The sequence below is a fragment of the Chiloscyllium punctatum genome, chromosome 40, assembly GCF_047496795.1.
Source record: "Chiloscyllium punctatum isolate Juve2018m chromosome 40, sChiPun1.3, whole genome shotgun sequence".
Taxonomy (NCBI): Eukaryota; Metazoa; Chordata; class Chondrichthyes; order Orectolobiformes; family Hemiscylliidae; genus Chiloscyllium; species Chiloscyllium punctatum.
This window is the reverse complement of record NC_092778.1, coordinates 42,853,919-42,873,496: the sequence shown is the minus strand read 5'-3', so window position 1 is coordinate 42,873,496 and position 19,578 is coordinate 42,853,919. Positions and strand designations below refer to the sequence as shown.

General features: G+C 42.0%; 2 protein-coding genes across 9 annotated transcripts in view; one reads left to right on the top strand and one right to left on the bottom strand.

Moving 5' to 3' along the window:
• Positions 1 to 19,578, bottom strand: part of ift140 (intraflagellar transport 140 homolog (Chlamydomonas)) — a 145,557-nt gene that overhangs the window by 70,787 nt on the left and 55,192 nt on the right. The gene's annotated exons all lie outside the window — the stretch shown is intronic.
• Positions 1 to 19,578, top strand: part of tmem204 (transmembrane protein 204) — a 58,861-nt gene that overhangs the window by 25,695 nt on the left and 13,588 nt on the right. For 2 of the 4 annotated variants that reach the window (XM_072559675.1, XM_072559672.1), the window contains one exon: positions 15,094 to 17,200. The exons of 1 other annotated variant lie outside the window; for it this stretch is intronic. In XM_072559675.1, the coding sequence (XP_072415776.1) occupies positions 15,094 to 15,323 (230 nt within the window). In that variant the 3' untranslated portion in view covers positions 15,324 to 17,200. Of the gene's footprint in view, positions 1 to 2,465; positions 2,595 to 15,093; positions 17,201 to 19,578 lie in introns of those variants that run through there. One more of the 4 variants, XM_072559673.1, reaches the window with a different exon arrangement.

Sequence of the window (19,578 nt, the reverse complement as noted above, 5' to 3'; positions counted from 1 at the left end):
CACTCAGCACAGCTGTAATTCTATCCCTTATCAAAAATGCCATTCCCCCTCCTCTCTTGCCTCCCTTTCTATCCTTCCTGTAGCATTTGCATCCTGGAACATTAAGCTGCCAGTCCTGCCCATCCCTGAGTCATGTTTCTGTAATTGCTATGATATCCCAATCCCATGTTCCTAACTATGCCCTGAATTCATCTGTCTTCCCTGTTAGGCGCCTTGCATTGAAATAAATGCAGTTTAATTTATTAGTCCTACTTGTCCCTGTCTGTCCTGACTGTTTGATTCACTTCTGTTCTCAACTGTACCAGTCTCAGATTGATTTCTTTCCCCACTATTTCCCTGGGTCCCCCCCCCCCCACTTTACTAGTTTAAATCCTCCCGAGCAGCTCTCGCAAATGTCCCTGTCAGTATATTAGTCTCCTTCCAATTTAGGTGCAATCTGTCCTTCTTGTACAGGTCACTTCTATCCCAAAAGAGATTCCAATGATCCAAAAATGTGAATCCTTCTTCCATACACCAGCTCCTCAGCCATTCATTCATCTGCTCTGTCATCCTATTGCTGCCCTCACTAGCTCGTAGCACCGGGTGTAATCCAGCTATTACTACTCTCGAGGACCTCCTTTTTAAATTCCTGCCTAACTCTCTGTAATCTCCTTTCAAACTCTCAACTTTTTCCCTTCCTATGTCGTTGGTTCCATTGTGGACAATGACCTCTTGCTGGCTCCTCTCCTCCTTGAGAACATTCTGCACCCTCTCTGAGGCATCCTTGATCCTGCACCAGGAAAGCAACACACCATTCTGCTTTTTCTCTGCTGGCCACAGAAACGTATGTCTGTACCTCGGTCTAGAGAATCCCCTAACACAATTGATCTCTTGGAACCCAACGTACCCTTTGTTGCATTAGAGCCAGTCTCAATGCCAGAAACTTGGCTGTTCATGCTATGTTCCCCTGAGAATCCATCCCCTTCTACAGTTTCCAAAACAGCACACTTGTTTGAAATGGGTATGGGTATAAAACACTCCTGCATGAGCTGCCTACCTCATTATCAGTGCATTTTGGATCTAATACTAAGTTAATATCTACAGCAATCAACTTCGAAACTATCTACTCATACCTTTGATCTACATGAAAATGAGTAATTGGTCGCAAAATTGCATAATACTGCATCTTCTGTCCATGGCACTACTAGCCGATGGAAGGGCAAACCAGGGCTGGAAGAGATCCCTGCTTTTACCTTCAAGATTTCAGTCAGAAAGTATACAAGTGTCATTCCAATAAGCTAAAGCCAAACGTGGTCTACATGGACAGAAAATTATTCTCAGCATTCTAATATTTAGCCTGAGCTTCTGATGACCATGTAAAGCATGAATGCTAAACTGGGAATAGGAGATATCCTCCATTGTCTGGAAATATCTTCCACTGCCTGAAGACAGGTTCAATTGAGGCAGTCAGGAGGACACTGGACAATTATTTGGATCGTAATGGTGTGCAAAGATATGGGGAATAGGCAGTTCATTGGCATTAGATAATAGAGCTGGTGCAGGCACGAGGGCTGAATGGTCTCCTCCTGCACCATGATAATTGTGATTCAGTGATAATGGAAGACCATGAGGACTCATCCTGGGGGTCAGTAACTGAACAGGATACTGATACATGTAAGAAAGAGTGTTCTGATTCTTGAGCCCCTACTACTCCCAGGGATGTCACAAAAGTTTGTAGTTCACCAAAGAATGTAATTTTCCCAATTTACGTGAATGGATTCAGGTTAATAGAAAACACTGATTGGATTCCTGTAGTTTACAGAAACTACTGTATATTACAAATAAGTCAGTTCTAGCCACAAATAAACAAAACCATGAATGATCAACATATATTTCTCCTAGTTGAAACTCTAATCCCCTTTTAAAGAATCCTACACACACATTCAGACAAATGAACAAAAATGGTGTTATTGGAGGGAAGTATTTCAGTTACTGGTTAAAGGCAGCAGCTTACAACAATTATGGGAGAAAATAACTGGCTTTCTTCAGGCTTCAGTTACTTTTACTGCAGAAGGATAGTGATATTGAACCTGTGCCTTCAGTAGATCAGAGGCTTCTCTTGCTTTATCATAAACATCCAGTAAACAGCCAAGCTGTTCACTTTGAAAGGGTTCAGAAAACATTTACAATGATGTTGTCAGGGTTGAAGGGTTTGAGCCTATAGGAAGGGGCTGAATAGGTTAGGACTGTTTTCCCTGGAGTATCGGAGGCTGAATTCTACTGGAAGCTATGGGCGGCACAGTCTTTGTCTTCCTTCAGTAGCTCTAGCAGGGGTTTGTGATCTGTAACTATGACAAATTCCCATCCATAAAGGTACCATCCATGAAATTACGGCACATCTGGATAATAGTAACAGGATAGGACAGAGTCAGCATGGATTTATGAAGGGGAAATCATGCTTGACTAATCTTCTTGAATTTTTTGAGGATGTAACTCGGAAGATGGACGAGGGAGATCCAGTGGATGTAGTGTACCTGGACTTTCAGAAAGCTTTTGATAAAGTCCCACACAGAGGTTAGTGAGTAAAATTAGGGCGCACGGGATTGGGGGCAAAGTACTAGATTGGATAGAGAATTGGTTGGCTAATAGGAAACAAAGGGTAGTGATTAACGGCTCCATTTCGAAATGGCAGGCAGTGACCAGTGGGGTACCGCAGGGATCCGTGCTGGGACCGCAGCTTTTTACAATATATGTAAATGATATAGAAGATGGTATCAGCAATAACATTAGCAAATTTGCTGATGACACAAAGCTAGGTGGTAGGGTGAAATGTGATGAGGATGTTACGGGATTACAGGGTGACCTGGACAAGTTAGGTGAGTGGGCAGATGCATGGCAGATGCAGTTTAATGTGGATAAATGTCTGGTTATCCACTTTGGTGGCAAGAACAGGAAGGCAGATTACTACCTCAATGGTATCAAATTAGGTAAAGGGGCTGTTCAGAGAGATCTGGGTGTTCTTGTCCACCAGTCAATGAAGGCAAGCATGCAGGTACAGCAGGTCGTGAAGAAGGCTAATAGCATGCTGGCCTTCATAACAAGAGGGATTGAGTATAGAAGCAAAGAGGTGCTTCTGCAGCTGTACAGGGCCCTGGTGAGACCACACCTGGAGTACTGTGTACAGTTCTGGTCTCCAAATTTGAGGAAAGACATTCTGGCTATTGAGGGAGTGCAGCGTAGGTTCACGAGGTCAATTCCTGGAATGGCAGGATTGCCTTACACGGAAAGACTGAAGCGACTGGGCTTGTATACCCTTGAGTTTAGAAGACTGAGAGGGGATCTGATTGTAACGTATAGGCTTATGAAAGGACTGGACACTCTGGCAGGAGGGAACATATTTCCGTTGATGGGGGAGTGCCGAACCAGAGGACACAACTTAAAAATACGGGGTAGACCATTTAGGACAGAGATGAGGAGAAACTACTTCACCCAGAGAGTGGTGGCTGTGTGGAATGCTCTGCCCCAGAGGGCAGTGGAGGCCCAGTCTCTGGATTCTTTTAAGAAAGAATTGGATAGAGCTCTTAAAGATAGTGGAGTCAAGGGGTATGGAGATAAGGCTGGAACAGGATACTGATTAGGAATGATCAGCCATGATCATATTGAATGGCGGTGCAGGCTCGAAGGGCAGAATGGCCTACTCCTGCATCTATTGTCTATTGTCTATTGTCTATTGTACTGCTGGAACTTCCTCACACCGAAGATGACCGAAAACCTCCCTTCTTTATCTGGTCACATTTGTGTTTGGTATCAGCCAAACTCTGGGAAGCATACGCTATCGGGTGTTCCTTTCCTTTTGGCCACCAAAAGGAGGCATCACATGTCAGGACTACCTCTTGCTTCTGATCATAATGGGCCAATACCTTCCCTAAAGGCTACTTCTTGGCTATGTGACTATTTCCAAGGCTGACACTTTTTCAACAGCAGATGTAAGGGTGCCAAGATGGAGGCCAGGTTATGTATAAATTTTCTGTAATAATTCACTCATTCAAGGAAAAACCTAAGCTTCAGCGCAGACATGGGAACCAGGGTACCTTTGATCGGCTTCACTTTATCCTCCAACGAAGTTTTGATGACTCTGTAACCCAAGGACAATTGGTTCTGATATAACGTGTGTTTCTTCAATGCAAATTGGCTTTAATATGATTGAAGAATTTAGACTATTATTTGTGGAATGTGAACTTTCCTTATCTGTATTGGCTGTAATTTGATTCTGGTCCCATTAGTTTAAAGGGCGTGGATACTGCGTGATTTTCTTATAACACGAGATCGAACAAGGACAGTACTATTGTGTCAGAACCAACAGCAGGTCACCTGGGGCGCCTGAACACATATTTTTCCATTCTAAGGCACCCGCCCACCTGGGAAAAAACATTTAAGCACTATGTCCCAAGTTCTCCAAGTGCTTTTTTTGGTCTCACCTGTTATGAGTATGTCATCCTGATAAATGGCAGCCCTTGAAAAATGTTCTCCATGGTCCGCTAGAAAAGAGCACAGGCTGATGATACTGCGAACGGAAGTCTTGTTTATAAGCCCTTATGGGTATTAATTGTAGCGTATGTCTGGGACTCCTCATCTAGTCGCAATTACAGGTAAGAGTGGCTCATGTCCAGCTTCGTAAAAGACAGCTCCCCCTACTAACTTTGCATACAAGTCCTTTATACGAGGGATCGGGTATTACTCCAGCTGTGAGTAGCAGTTTACCGTTTGCTTAAAACCACCACAAAGGCAAACTGAGCCATCAAGCTTCACAACTGGTATAACAGGTGCTGCCAATTCTTCCAACTGCACTGGTTTGAGGATCCTTTCGCTTTCCAGCCTCCCAATTTCTGCCGAAAGGCAAATGGCACCAGATGGGCCAGGAAAATTCTTGGAATTGCTTCCTGTCAACATGTAAAGTGGCTTTGGCCCCTTTGATAATTCCAAGCCCTGCCTGAAGTGCTCCTAGGTATTTCCTTAGGACTTCACGGAGGCAGTCATTTTGTAATTGAACAATATTCAGCCAATCAAGGAGAATCTTTCTCAGCCAATTCTGTTCCAATAGGATTGGGCCCAAACTTTTAACTGCTATTGATGATAACTGCACCAACTGCTTCCCATAGGAGACTGGAACTGAAGTCACATCCTTAATGTGCAATGGTTCCCCAGCGTATGTTCTCAGTATGGCTGAGGTCATGCAGAAACTTAAGGATTGAAGTCCCAAGCAAATCTTGTTATAAACAGATTCTGCAACTGTGCCAGTATCGACCTCCATGGTACCTGGGAGACCATTTAACCAACCATTCATTTTAATTGTTTCTGATTTGGATGTTGCTAAGCAGTTTAATTGCTCCAACCCACATAGAGAGGGATTTTCCAGGGTGTGCACTCTCCTGGGTTCTGGCCTATGAGCTTCCTTACTCAAGTCAGGCCTTGTAGGACTCCTTTGCTTTCTTGAATCCACATACCAGCAGCAAATACAATGTCTTGCTTGCCCAGATCCTGAACAACTTTTTAGCCACTTGGCTGAGGCTCGGCTTTGTTATGGGATTCTGCTGTGAGCTGGCCTAGGGTCCCTCTGCTTAGGATATGCCCTGCATGAGGTTCTGCTCTTGCCTACACTCAAATTCAGTCAGACAGGTGAGGGTATACACTTCCCTTGGAATGCCCTGTACCTCCCATGCTTTACTTGCCGCATTTTCTAATGACAGAAGGGTCCGTTTCCATGCTGTACATCTCTATGACTCTATGACCTGTTTGAAGTCCAGTTGGGCTTCAGCTAGTAGGCACTTCTACATGATTACGTTATTGATCCCACGCTCGTCACCAGTGAAATAACTGCACGAAGGCCCAAATCACCCTTTACTTGTGCACAGTACACTGTTTGTGGCCAGTCAGCTTGAAGTCAGTCCTCTGTACTGAGGACATTCTAAATTTCCTGTTTATAATTTTCAAAACTTTATCAAACTGTGCAAAATACAATCAAACGGTTAACAATGAAAAATAAGCAGCAGTTTACAGGAAATAGCAATTTGCAGAGGAAAGGGACAGCAAGGCTAAACCCCAAACCCCACTGTTGAACCAGTTTGCAGGGAAATGAGGATGAACCTCAAATCCCACCTTATCTCACTAAAAAGGAAACAGTAGATGCAAACACGTACAAAACAGTTCGATCAACGAAACAATAAAACAGTACATATATCACAGAGACACCTGCAATCCAGCAGAACACCCACTCCCCCACCCACCTTTGATCACAAAGTAGCCCGTCTCTTCCGGCTCTCAGTCTGCGCCATGCCCCTTCTGGCTATTTCCTGTTTATATATATTTTTAAAAGTGATCCAGCTCCCTTATAGCCAGCTCTCAGAGTGAACAGACCCTCTGACGCTCATTGTCATAGAGTCATAGTCAGAAAGATGTACAGCATGGAAACAGACCCATCAGTCCAACTCATCCATGCCAACCAGATATATCAACCACCTGCCAGCACCTGGCACATATCCCTCCAAATCCTTCCTTTTCATATACCCATCCAAATTTCTTTTAAATGTTGCAATTGTACTAGCCTCCACCACTTACTCTGGCAGCTCAATCCATACATGTACCACTCTCTGTGTGAAAACGTTGCCCCTTAGGTCTCTTCTATATCTTTCCCCTCTCACCCTAAACCTATGCCCTCTTGTTCTGGATCCCCGACCCCAGGGAAAAGACCTTGTCTATTTATCCTATCCATGTCCCTCATGATTTTGTAAACCTCTATAAGGTCACCCCTCAGCCTCCGACGCTACAGAGAAAACAGCCCCAGCCTGTTCAGCCTCTCTCTATAGCTCAAATCCTCCAACCCTGGCAACATCCTTGTAAATCTTTTCTGAACCCTTTCAAGTTTCACAACATCTTTCCGATAGGAAGGAGACTAGAACTGCATGCAACATTCCAACAGAGGCCGAACCAATGTCCTGTACAGCCGCAACATGACCTCACAACTCCTGTACTCAATACTCTGACCAATAAAGGAAAGCATACCAAATGCCTCCTTCACTATCCTATCTACCTGCGTCTCCACTTTCAAGGAGCTATGAACTTGCACTCCAAGGTCTCTTTGTTCAGCAACACTCCCTAGGACCTTACCATTCAGTGTATAAGTCCTGTTAAAATTTGCTTTCCCAAAATGCAGTACCTTCCATTTATCTAAAATAAACTCCATCTGCCACCTCTCAGCCCATTGGCCCATCTGATCGAGATCCCGTTGTAATTGGAGGTAACCCTCTTCGCTGTCCACGACACCTCCAATTTTGGTGTCATCTGCAAACCTACTAACTACACCTCTTATGCTCACATCCAAATCATTTATATAAATGATGAAAAGAAGTAGACCTAGCACCGATCCTTGTGGCACTCCACTGGTCACAGAATTCCAGTCTAAAAATCAACCCTCCACCACCTTCCTATGTCTTCTACCTTTGAGCCAGTTCAGTATCCAAATGTGTAGTTTTCCCTGTATTCCGTGAGATCTAATCTTGCTAACAGTCTCCCGTGGGGAACCTTGTTGATTGCCTTACTGAAGTCCAAATAGGTCACATTTAACAATCTGCCCTCATCAATCCTCTTAGTTAATTCTTCAAAAAATTCAATCAAGTTTGTGAGACAGAATTTTCCAAGCACAAAGCCATGTTGACTATCACTAATCAGTCCTTGCCTTTCCAAATGCATGTACATCCTGTCTCTCAGGATTCCCTCCAACAACCTGCCCACCACTGATGTCAGACTCACTGGTCTATAGTTCCCTGGCTTGTCCTTACCACCCATCTTCAAAAGCGCACATTAGCCAATTTCCAGTCTTCCTGCACCTCGCCTGTGACTATCAATGATACAAATATTTCAGTAAGAGGTCCAGCAAATCACTTCCCTAGCTTCCCACAGAATTCTCGGGTACACCTGATCAGGTCCTGGGGATTTATCCACCTTTATGCGTTTCAAGACATCCAGTACTTCCTCCTCTGTAATATGGACATTTTTCAAGACGTCACCATCTATTTCCGTACATTCTGTATCTTCCATATCCTTTTCCACAGTAAATACTGATGCAAAATACTCATTTAGTATCTCCCCCATTTTCTGCGGCTCCACACAAGGGTCGCCTTGCTGATCTTTGAGGGGCCCTATTTTCTCCCTAGTTATCCTTTTGTTCTTAATGTATTTGTAAAATATTCTCCTTAACCCTATTTGCCAAAGTTATTTCATGTCCCCTTTTTGCCCTCCTGATTTCCATCTTAAGCATGCTTCTACTGCCTTTCTACTCTTCTGAGGATTCACTTGATCTATCCTGTCTATAACCTGACATATGCTTCCTTCTTTTTCTTAACCAAACCCTCAATTTATTTTGTCATTCAGCATTCCCTATATCTACCAGCCTCCCCTTTCACCCTAACAGGAATATATTTTCTCTCGTTATGTCATTTCTGAAGGCTTTCCATCTTCCAGCCGTCCCTTTACCTGCGAACATCTGCCCCCAGTCAGCTTTTGAAAGTTCTTGCCTAATACCATCAAAATCTTCTTCCAATTCAGAACTTCAACTTCTCGATCTGGTCTATCGTTTTCCATTACTATTTTAAATCTAATAGAATTATGGTCGCTGGCCCCAAAGTGCTCTCCCACTGACACCTCGTCACCTGCCCTGCCTCATTTCCCAAGACTAAGTCAAGTTTTGCATCTTCTCTAGTTGGTACATGCACACACTGAAACAGAAAATTTTCTTGCACACACTTAACAAATTCCTCTCCATCTAAACCTTTAACACTATGGCAGTCCCAGTCTATGTTTGGAAAGTTAAAATCCCCTACCTTAACCACCCTATTATTCTTACAGATAACTGAAATCTCCTTACAAATTTGTTTCTCTATAACCCTCTGACTATTAGGGGGTCTATAATACAATCCCAGTAAGGTGATCACACCCTTCTTATTTCTCAGCTCCACCCAAATAATTTCCCTGGATGTATTTCCAGGAATATCCTCCCTCAGTACAGCTGTAATGCTATCCCTTAACAAAAACGCCACTCCCTCTCCTCTCTTGCCCCTCTTTCTATCCTTCCTGTAGCATTTGTATCCTGGAACATAAACTGCCAGTCCTATCCATCCCTGAGCCATGTTTCTGTAATTGCTATGATATCCCAGTCACATGTTCCTAGCTATGCCCTGAGTTCATCTGCCTTTTCTGTTAGGCTTCTTGCATTGAAATAAATGCAGTTTAATTTATCAGTCCTACCTTGTTATTTGCTTTGTCCCTGCCTGCCCTGACCGTTTGACTCGCTTCTGTTCTCAACTGTACCAGTCTCAGATTGATCTCTTTCCTCACTATCTCCCGGGCCCCCTTCACCTCCTTACTAGTTTAAATCCTCCCGAGCAGCTTTAACAAATCTCCCTGCCAGTATATTAGTCCCCTTCCAATCTGTCTTGTACAGGTAATTTCTGCCCCAAAAGAGCTTCCAATGATTCAAAAATGTGAATCCTTCTCCCATACACCAGCTCCTCAGCCATGCATTCATCTGCTCTATCCTCCTACTCCTGCCCTTACTAGCTCGTAGCACCGGGAGTAATCCAGATATCACTACTCTTGAGGACCTCCTTTTTAAATTCCTGCCTAACACTTTGCAACCTCCCTTCAGAATCTCAACCTTTTCCCTTCCTATGTTGTCGATTCCGATGTGGACAATGACCTCTTGCTGGCCCCTCTCTCCCCTTGAGAACATTCTGCACCGTCTCTGAGACATCCTTGATCCTTGCACTTGGGAAGCAACACATCATTCTGATTTTTCGCTGCTGGCCACTCAAACGTCTGTCTGTACCTCGGACTAGAGAGTCCCCTAACACAATTGATCTCTTAGAACCAGACATACCCCTCATTGCATTAGAGCCAGTCTCAATACTAGAAACTTGGCTGTTTGTGCTACGTTCCCCTGAGAATCCATCACCCCCTACATTTTCCAAAACAGTATACTTGTTTGAAATGGGGATAGCCACAGAAGACTCTTGCACTAACTGCCTACCTCTCTTACTTTCCTGGAGTTAACCCATCTATGTGACTGTATCTATAACTTTTCCCCCTTCCTATAACTGCTATCCATCACATCCCCTTGCTCTTGTAAATTCTTCATTACCTCTTACTGTGTCTCCAACTGACCCATTCGTTCTGATAGGATTCGCAACCAACGGCATATATGGCAGAGAGAAATCCTCAGTAACCCGTAAACTCTCCTTAAACCCCCAACCCGACAAGAAGAGCATATCACTCTACTAAAGGCCATTTTTGCTCCTTCACAATCTACAGACCCAGAAAATAGCATTGTCTTATTCCTCTACAAAATACTGCTCCAGGTTAAATTAATACTTATGGCTTATATTTTAAGTTTAATCAAGAGACATATCTCAATAAAACATATAATCAAAACAGAACCCACTCTACTCACTACTGCAGACTTATTGTAAGGCCACGCTTAAATATTCACTTCTGTTTCTGTACTGTGACCTCTCCCTAACAGGTTCCTCCAAGATCATTTGTGAATTTCACTGTTCGTTAATTTTCCCAGATGCACTCCGATGTCCAGCAATACATGAGTTCAAACAGCAAAGACAGTGACTGCGCAGGTTCACTGCTCTGTCAGTTTCTCTCTCTCTCTCTCTCTCCCTCTCCCCCCTGCACTGATCTCACCATGTGCTTCCTTTGTCTATTCCTCTCCCTTATTTTGACTTTTTTTTCCTCCAAAGTTCCAAAACAATGCAACAGCATATAAAACAGTAATTGCTGCTCCTGGAATTCAAAGAACCCTATTTATATTTTGGTTTTTATTTCCCCAGCACCCATGTTGTGTGTGCAGACATGACAGAGTGAAAAACAACAAGTGCATAATCTTTATTCATTTTCCACCACCAAGAAGAAAGGAATCACTGAAGTTGCCAGTGACAAGAGTGCCCTTCTGATCAATGGGCAATACTGCATGGTCAAAAAGTGAAAGGGGGCGTCAGGGACTACATCAAAATAGGAGAAATAAAGTACTCCACACCCTGCGGTGCCCACCTCTCTCTGAAAACCTCGAAGGTGTTGAAAGACACCCCATGCTCCTTCTCCAAGGACACCCAGACACGAACATAACCGTGGAAGAGGGGCAGGCAATCGGCCATAATGACCCCCTCCCTGGCCTGCTGCCTGGATCTGTTTATGGCCAATTTGGCCAGGCCCAGGAGCAGGCCCACGAGGAGGTCCCCTGAGCTGCCCTCCCTCCTCCGCACTGGGTGTCTAAAGATCAGGAGCATGGGGCAGAAGGTTTTTCAGAAAACTAAAAAAGGAGTGCAAACACCCACACCCAAGAAGTACATGGTCAATGGATTCCACATCAGCACCAGAACAAGCAGCTGAGCTGGGAGTCTGAACCACCACAATCTGCGGTTGAAGGAGACTGCTGCGTGCAATATCCTCCAGCCCAGATCCCCAAGAGAAAGGGGGAGGACTCCTGTGTAGAGAGCCTTCCATTGGGGATTCCCACCGCCTGGTGGCAAATGGGCACAACAAGGCGTGTCTGGGCCGTGGTTGATGGAAAAGAGGTGGACGGTGTGCAGCAGCAGTCGATACAAGGTCCGCTGTTTTACGTCCCTGAAGGGGACAAAACTAACATTCTGGATGTGGCTCAGATTGTAAGACACGGGCTCCTGCGGGAAGTGCGGGACTTTGGGGCCAATGTGAAATTCCGTCCAGACATATTTTCTGTTTATACTGGTCAGCCAAGGCTTTCCTGTGACCCAGGTTAACAACCTGAATCAAGGACCTCATAGTCAACAAGCTCTATCTAGTTCCAGTCACTATACCTATCTTTGTTTTGCATGTGAATTATTTTGTCTCAGGTAGTCATTGATTTAAATTAAAAGATGATGTGTCTTCTGACAGACTCCAGCAATTACATTATGCCAGTCAAACAAAGGCACATTTAAGCATATTTTGTTTTCTGCCAGCCAGCTAATCATCTATCCATGTTAATATGTTACTCCTGACATGATCAGCTTTTATTTTCTTTAATAACCCATGACATGGCATCTTATCAAATACCTTCTGCAGATCTACGCCTGTAGGCTCCCCTTTATCCACAGCACAGGTCGAAAAGATCAGTTGAAAATTTTTCTCCTTTCATGAAACTGTGCTGATTTTTCCTGATTGTTTTACTTATTTTGACTAACTCAGTTAACTTGCCTATTGTTTTCTGTTTTGTACCTCCCTTTCTTCTTATATAGAGGGGTCATGTTACTTTCCACTCAAAAGGAACTTCCCTGTATCTAAAATATTTTGGAAAATTAACAATTGCAACTCCTAGCTCATTTCCAGCTCCTCTAATAGCTTAGCATAAGTGCATCTGAACCTGGAGACCTGTCAGCTGCAGCTTCATCAGTTTTCTTAGTACCACTTCCCTGTCATTGTAATTAACTGTTCTTCTCTCCCTTCCACCTCCTGACTACAGTTCTCACTGAATATTTTTGCAAAGTCTATCATAAAGACAACAGCAAGATATTTGTTAATTTCATAAGCCATTTTCTTATTATCCACTATTAACTCCCCATTTCTACTCACCACAAGACCAACAGTCACTTTATTTACTTGTTTTCTTTTTGAACACCTGTAACACACTGTTGCTATCGGTTTTACATTTTTACATAGTCTCCTCTGATGCATTAAGTTCTTCCTCCTGATTAGCCTTTTAGTTAGTCTCTGCCATTCTTTATATTCTGGATTAGTGGTGCTGGAAGAGCACAGCAGTTCAGGCAGCATCCAAGTAGCTTCGAAATCGACATTTCGGGCAAAAGCCCTTTGCCCGAAACGTCGATTTCGAAGCTACTTGGATGCTGCCTGAACTGCTGTGCTCTTCCAGCACCACTAATCCAGAATCTGGTTTCCAGCATCTGCAGTCATTGTTTTTACCTCATTCTTTATACTCTGTCCAATCATCTGACCTTTCACTCATCATTGCAGTTAATGCTTTTTCCTTAAATGTGATGCTTTCCTTAGCTTCTCCAGTTAACCACAGATGATGAGTCCTTCCTTTAGAATGTTTTATTGTAGTATGAATATACTTATCCCTGAATACTCCAAAGCGATCCCTTCAAATGTCTGCTATTGCATCTCTATTGTTCTATTTCCCCATCCTAGTATGGTAGTTCACTTCAACTAGCTCAGTTTTCATACTCACAGTGTTACCCTTATGCAAGTTTAAAATGCAGATCATTTATTAATCCTGTCACATTACATAATATCATCTCTAATGTTCCATGTTCTCTGGTCAATTCTGCTCAAAGGAACTTCCTCAAAAATATTCTGTGAGTTCCTTATCCGGAATACTACTGCCAATCTGATTTTTCTAGTTCGTACAGAGAATGGGTAGAAGGTAGCATAGCAGTAACTTCAACAGTCTAGTAAGCCAGAACCCCAGGGTGATGTTCTCGGGATTTAGGTTTGAATACTACAATGGCAGAATGAGAAATTTTCAATTCGAGAAAATCTGGAATAAAGTGCTGGCCTAATGGCGACCTATTGTCAATTGTTATAAAAATCCACTTGGTTCACCAATATCCATGGTTATTTCTTAAAAAGAAACAAATTCTGCAGAAACTAGTCAGGTCTGACAGCATCAGCAAAGACAGAAACAGTTAATGTTTTGAATCCAAAGTTCCAAAGAAGAATCTTTGGACAGAAAACACTAACTTTGTTTCTTTCTGCACAAATGCTGCCTGACCTGCTGTGTTTCTTCTGCATTTTCTACTTTTTTCAGATTTCCAGCATCTGCAGTATTTTGTTTTAAAGGACAATTGCTGTCCCTTTACTACAAGCACCTAAAATTTCTCCTCGCATGCATCATCCTGCATCATGGTTACTATTGGGGATCCTGTCGATCAAGTGAGTTCTTTCCTTACTGTTCCTCATCTCCACTCACACCAATCCTACATCATAACCTCCTGAACCTAGGTCATCTCTAACTATTGCAGAAACTTCAGCCTTGCTTAACATGCTGCTCCTCCACCTTTACCTCTCTTCCTATTCCTCTTGAAAGTTATATATCCCTCAATATTCAAGATCCAATCCTTAGATTGTAGCCACATCTTCATAATGGTTATCAGATCTTTTTTTTTGTTCAATATGCACGATCAATTTATTTATTTGGTTATGAATGTCAAGTGCATTCAGAAGAAAAACTGCAGATTGGTCTTTTGCTATCTTTGCACATCTTTGTATGTAGATCTTTGGTGCATTCTTCAATTTTTCTCTCTGTCCCACCTGCCATTCTCTGATCCTGATTTCCTGTATTACCATTTTCCTCTCATATATTGTTTTCACTCTTTCAAGATATTCTATCTTTCCAAATTTACTCCCTTGCCCATACTATTTAGTTTAAAGCTCTCTATACTTCCCTATTTATGCAGTTCACAAGAACATTAGTTCAGCATGTTTCAGGTGTAGAGGGGTGACCTTATAGAGGTTTATAAAATCACGAGGGGCATGGATAAGGTGAATAGCCAAGGTCGTTTTGCCAAGATGGGGGTGTCCAAAACTAGGGGGCACAGGTTTAACATGAGAGGGGAAAAACTTACAAGGGACCTAAGGGGCAACATTTTCACCGAGGATGATGTGTGTATGGAATGAGCTGCCAGAGTAAGTGGTGGAGACTGGTAAAATTACAAAATTTAAAAGGCATCTGGATGGGTTTAGAGGGAAATGGGCCAAATGCTGGCAAATGGGATTAGATACATTTAGAATATCTAGTCCACATGGACAAATTGGACCGAAGGGTCTCTTTCCATGCTGTATGACTCTCGTCCTAGGGGTCTCCTTACCTGCATTATTCAGTCACATCCTCCTGTCCCTATCCTGACCCTATCCAAGGTGTGTGAGTCCTTCTAGGTACAAAGAATCCAGGTGACTTTCACTCTCCCGGAGTCATTACAGAGTCTGCAATGCAGCTTCCAATTTAGAGACAGTAGAGTGTGATTGATGGCATTTTGGTTTTGGATAAGCATGCTCATTTTTTGTTGTTGTTACCATTAGGTTTTGTGTTGGTGATTGGACTGGTGACATTCTACCGAATTGGCCCTTATACTCATCTCTCTTGGTCATGCTACCTGGACATTGGAGCTTGTCTCTTCTCAACACTTGCAGCAGCTATGTTAATCTGGAACATATTACACCGGCGGGAGGACTGCATGACACCCCGTGTTATTGTTATTCGTCACTCAAGACCCCGTTTTGAAAATGACTATGTGGAGTCACCCTGCTGAAATGAAACTGATAACAGGAAAGGAGACTATTTGCACATGTTTGAGAATTGCAGAATCCCTGCTTGTTCATGAACTAACTAAAAGTCTGCCCAACAGTCAAAATATGGGGAAGGTTGGATGAGGTAGATGCACCGCTGGGGAAGGAGAAAGCAAGGGTTGGAATTTGAAAACATTAACAATTTTGATTTGGGTCACCAGTACAATTTCCAAGGAACTATGCAAATCATGAATTAAATATATCAGAATACTAGAGCATAGTATAAACACAGGAGAACTAAATGAGCACCGGGAGGCGGGGGGGAGGGGTTGAGGAATCAAATGTGCCAATGTGGCCCATATATCTGAGGGGGCTCCACTAGATTCAAAGGCATTTCCTGTGATCCAACTACAAATGGCTTAAGATGTTGACTTGTTGACAAATTGGTGGTAAGATGCAGTGTCAAGGACACAGAGTAACTTGGTGATGAGGGTTTGTCACTTCTTGGCCTGGTCATTAGGTTGAGCAACATTGTGAAATAGAAAGAATTCTCTTACTCCTCTCCACCATCACTAAATTCAAGCACCTGCTCCCAAGTGTCAGGACTTTACTGTGGATAATCAGGTATCAAGATTGATAAATATTTAAAGGATTAGTACTCAACAATTGAACAATCTAGGCTTTAATTTAAATCAGCTAACTAGATAGGACACAATATATGTATTTTATAGCATTAGAATGATGAGAGTCACTTGTTATTTGCTTCTGACATTAGTGACCTCAGAACATAATCAGACTGATACATCAGGAGTAGGCCATTCTGCCTGTCAAGCCTGCCCATCATTAAATACAATCATGGCTTGATCATTTTGATGCCTTCTACCCACACAATCCCAAAACTTTTGATTCCATTGGTAATCAGAAATGTATCAATCAATCAATCTCTACTTTAAACAGACTGGAATTTCACAGCCCTCTGGCTTACAGAATTCTAGAAATTCACAAAGCTTTGAATAAAAAGAGTTTCCCCTCATTTCGGTCCTAAATTGCCCTCTTCCTTGTTTTTAAATGGCACCTCCTAGTTCTAGACTCCACAGTTAGGAGAAGCATCTTATCTGGATCTGTTCTGTATTTCCCTTTAAGTATTTTGCAGGTTTCAAGGAGATCACCTTTTATTCATCAAGTCTCTTGAGAATAAAGCAGTGTTTACCCAATCTCTCTCCATAAGACAGTCTCAACATCCTGGGACCAAGTCTGGTGATTCTTTATTACAGTCTCTCTTTGGCAATAATATCATTCCCAAGGTAATAGGACCTCAGTTGGCTGGACTGCAGGTTGCAATGCAGACTGATGTCAACAGCATGCGTTCAACTCCTGCACTGGTGAGGTTGCCATGAAGGACCTTCCTTATCAAACTCTCCCCTCACCTAAGGTATGGTGACTACCATCAGTTGTCTTTCTCTAAAGAGAGAGCAGCCCTATGGTGCAGTAGGTCTATGGTGACTTTACTTTTAGGTTCTAGCAATTTCCCTACTACTGATGTTAAGCTAATAAGTCCTGGTACCTTGTTTTCCCTCTTGCTCCCTTCTTAAAGAATGGGATGATGTTTGCTAGCTTCCAATTTACAGGAGTCATTCCAGTTTTTGAATTCTGGAATGCACAGGCAAACCTACACATCAGAAGATTCAATAAATTAAAGTTAAATTTTAACAGCAATATTGAACATGAAGGGCTATCCTATAAACATAAGCGGAATTCACAGCAGTTGGGTGGAGTTAAAATGAAGGTGGACTTAATCTGTGGGTATTTTTAAGAAAACACTTCTGTAATTCAGTACTTTCAGTTGCTTTTTCAAAAAGTGCACTGTAATTATAAAATATTAAAATAACTGGCAAGAGCACAGCTCGAGTCGGAAATTCATCCTTGCCGTCAGTTCTACTGCCCTTGGGTTGACACTTTACCATGGCTACCTTCACATGCAATCAATGTTTCTGCACCATATTGGAGTGGGTTTTCCAGGGATGGGGGACATACCACTAGACATGTTAATTTTGGTGAGGTGTTTTGTATCTGCCTTAGTGAGACATTTATTATGGCTCTATTGCACCCTTGGTACAATTCAGGTTTTGTGTAGGGAAATGGGGCAGGATATCTAGCCACTAAAATAGGACAGACAAGTCACAGTCAGGATCTTCTGGCTACCTACTGTTGTGCTGAATGAAGGCTTCCTGCTCATCCCTGAAGGCAAAAGATTTAACAGCCAATGGGATGCCTCTCTCCAGCCCATCAGTCAGAAAGGTGGGTGGGGGACAAGTGCTGTTGTTTTTGAATGCACCACATGCAAAGCTGGAGAGAAGTGAGACAGGAGCATCCTTCACACTTTGATTCCATGAGAACAGTTAGTCTGAACCACTCCTGTCTGTGTCTTTGGGAAAGTTCCATTAATTCCAGGGGAACTTAAAAGGGTGGAAGTTCAATGTCACAGATGTCCTCGATCTTAGTGATTGGGAAACACATGTTCCTTTGAGCTTATTTCAGGAAAATCAGACCCATTAATCTCAATAAATGTGATCATGAAACATGGACTGAGAAAGCAATGTGGAATATAATTTTACTCTTTCAGTTCTGTGTTGTTTTAAATATTGGAAGCACTATCAGTAGAAGTGTTGCTCTATTTCATGCCTGTGAAATCTGAAATCATTGGTTTGCTGGTGAACCTAGAATTCACATTCACATTATTGCCAATCTGCTGAATAAACTACACTCTACAGTAAGAAAATTAAATCACATAAACCAGATAAATTCCATGTGTGTAATAATGTTCATTAACAACTTCAAGTTGAGATAGTCACTATTTGTACCAGACCTGTTAGTTCTAGTACTTTTCAAATATTACATTTCAAAAGTGGTCTACCGCCACATACAGATTAAAAACAATATTTATAAATATAATTTGGGGTTTTTTGAACAATTTGAGTGAAAAAAGTGCGAAAGTTTAACAAAATAACATCCATTATGTCTTATACTTTTTTAACAACACTTCCACAGTTTGCCACTCAACTCAGCTGATTGAACAGTGAACACTGATCAAATTCATACTAAGGAATGGTAGGTTTGAGGTTTCAGCTTCAGCTGAGTGTTCAACACACAACATACGGGTGTTAGCCATTTAGTTACTAAGGTATTAAAGCAACACCTTCAAAAAAGTAGTATAGGAATGAAAATTCAACACAGGTTTCACCAAATGGACTGTTTTCAGATGCAGTAAAACTGCTTAAAGATTAACCAAAACACTTGAAAATATCTCAACATTCAGTTTTAGCTGGGTTGTTCTAACCCCTAAACTAGTAACATTTAACTTTTTTTTGTAATGTTCCACTTCGCTGTTGTTTCTTAGTTCCATATTTTGCAGTGTGGAAAAAAAACCTTTAATTTGTCAGTTGAAGGCACCACATTGTTACAAATATTATTTCACACAAAGCAACACACAATATTATTATGACATCCTCTCAAGTACCAAATACCAATCATTAGTGAAGTTGGTAGTGATCCACTTTCCATAAACACTTGAGAGAGTTTCAGGATTTTGACCCAGCAATTATAAATTTGAAACATCATCAAGTCAGAATGGTGTGTGATTTGTAGGGATAATTATCCAGCCACCACAGTGAGTTGCGCTACAAATCACATACCATTCTAACTTGACTATGTTTCAACTTCACAATTGCTGGGTCAAAATCCTAAAACTTGTCCTAACTTGGATGCAGCTGTTTAGAGAAAGTTGATTACCACCACCGCCACCTTCTCAAAAACAATTAAGAATGGTCAATAATTACTGGCCTAGCTGGAGACTTTTGCATCTCATAAATGGATGTAAAAATAAAACATTAATATGGAGCATCAATATCACCACAACTACTACATGTAAATAGGAGGTACCATCCCAGTTACATATCATCATATACTCACCTAGCTCTTTTTCTCCATGAAACAAATCCAACTGAGTCATATTTACATATACAGTTAAGATATAAACTCTTCCGCGTACAGTATTTGCGCACTCTAAAGCCATATCTGATCAACACAAATCAAAATCAGCATCTACTCAGTGCTGTATTCCAAAACGGTTGCTCTTACTGTTTTGCTATGTTAACTAAAAACCTAAATATACATAGCTAAACTGTAGAACAGGGGAAAGACAGTAGAGGTCAGTTGGTTCTTGGGAACTACATTTAAATCTATTATGAAGTTAATTGCATATACTGGATAATAAATGAT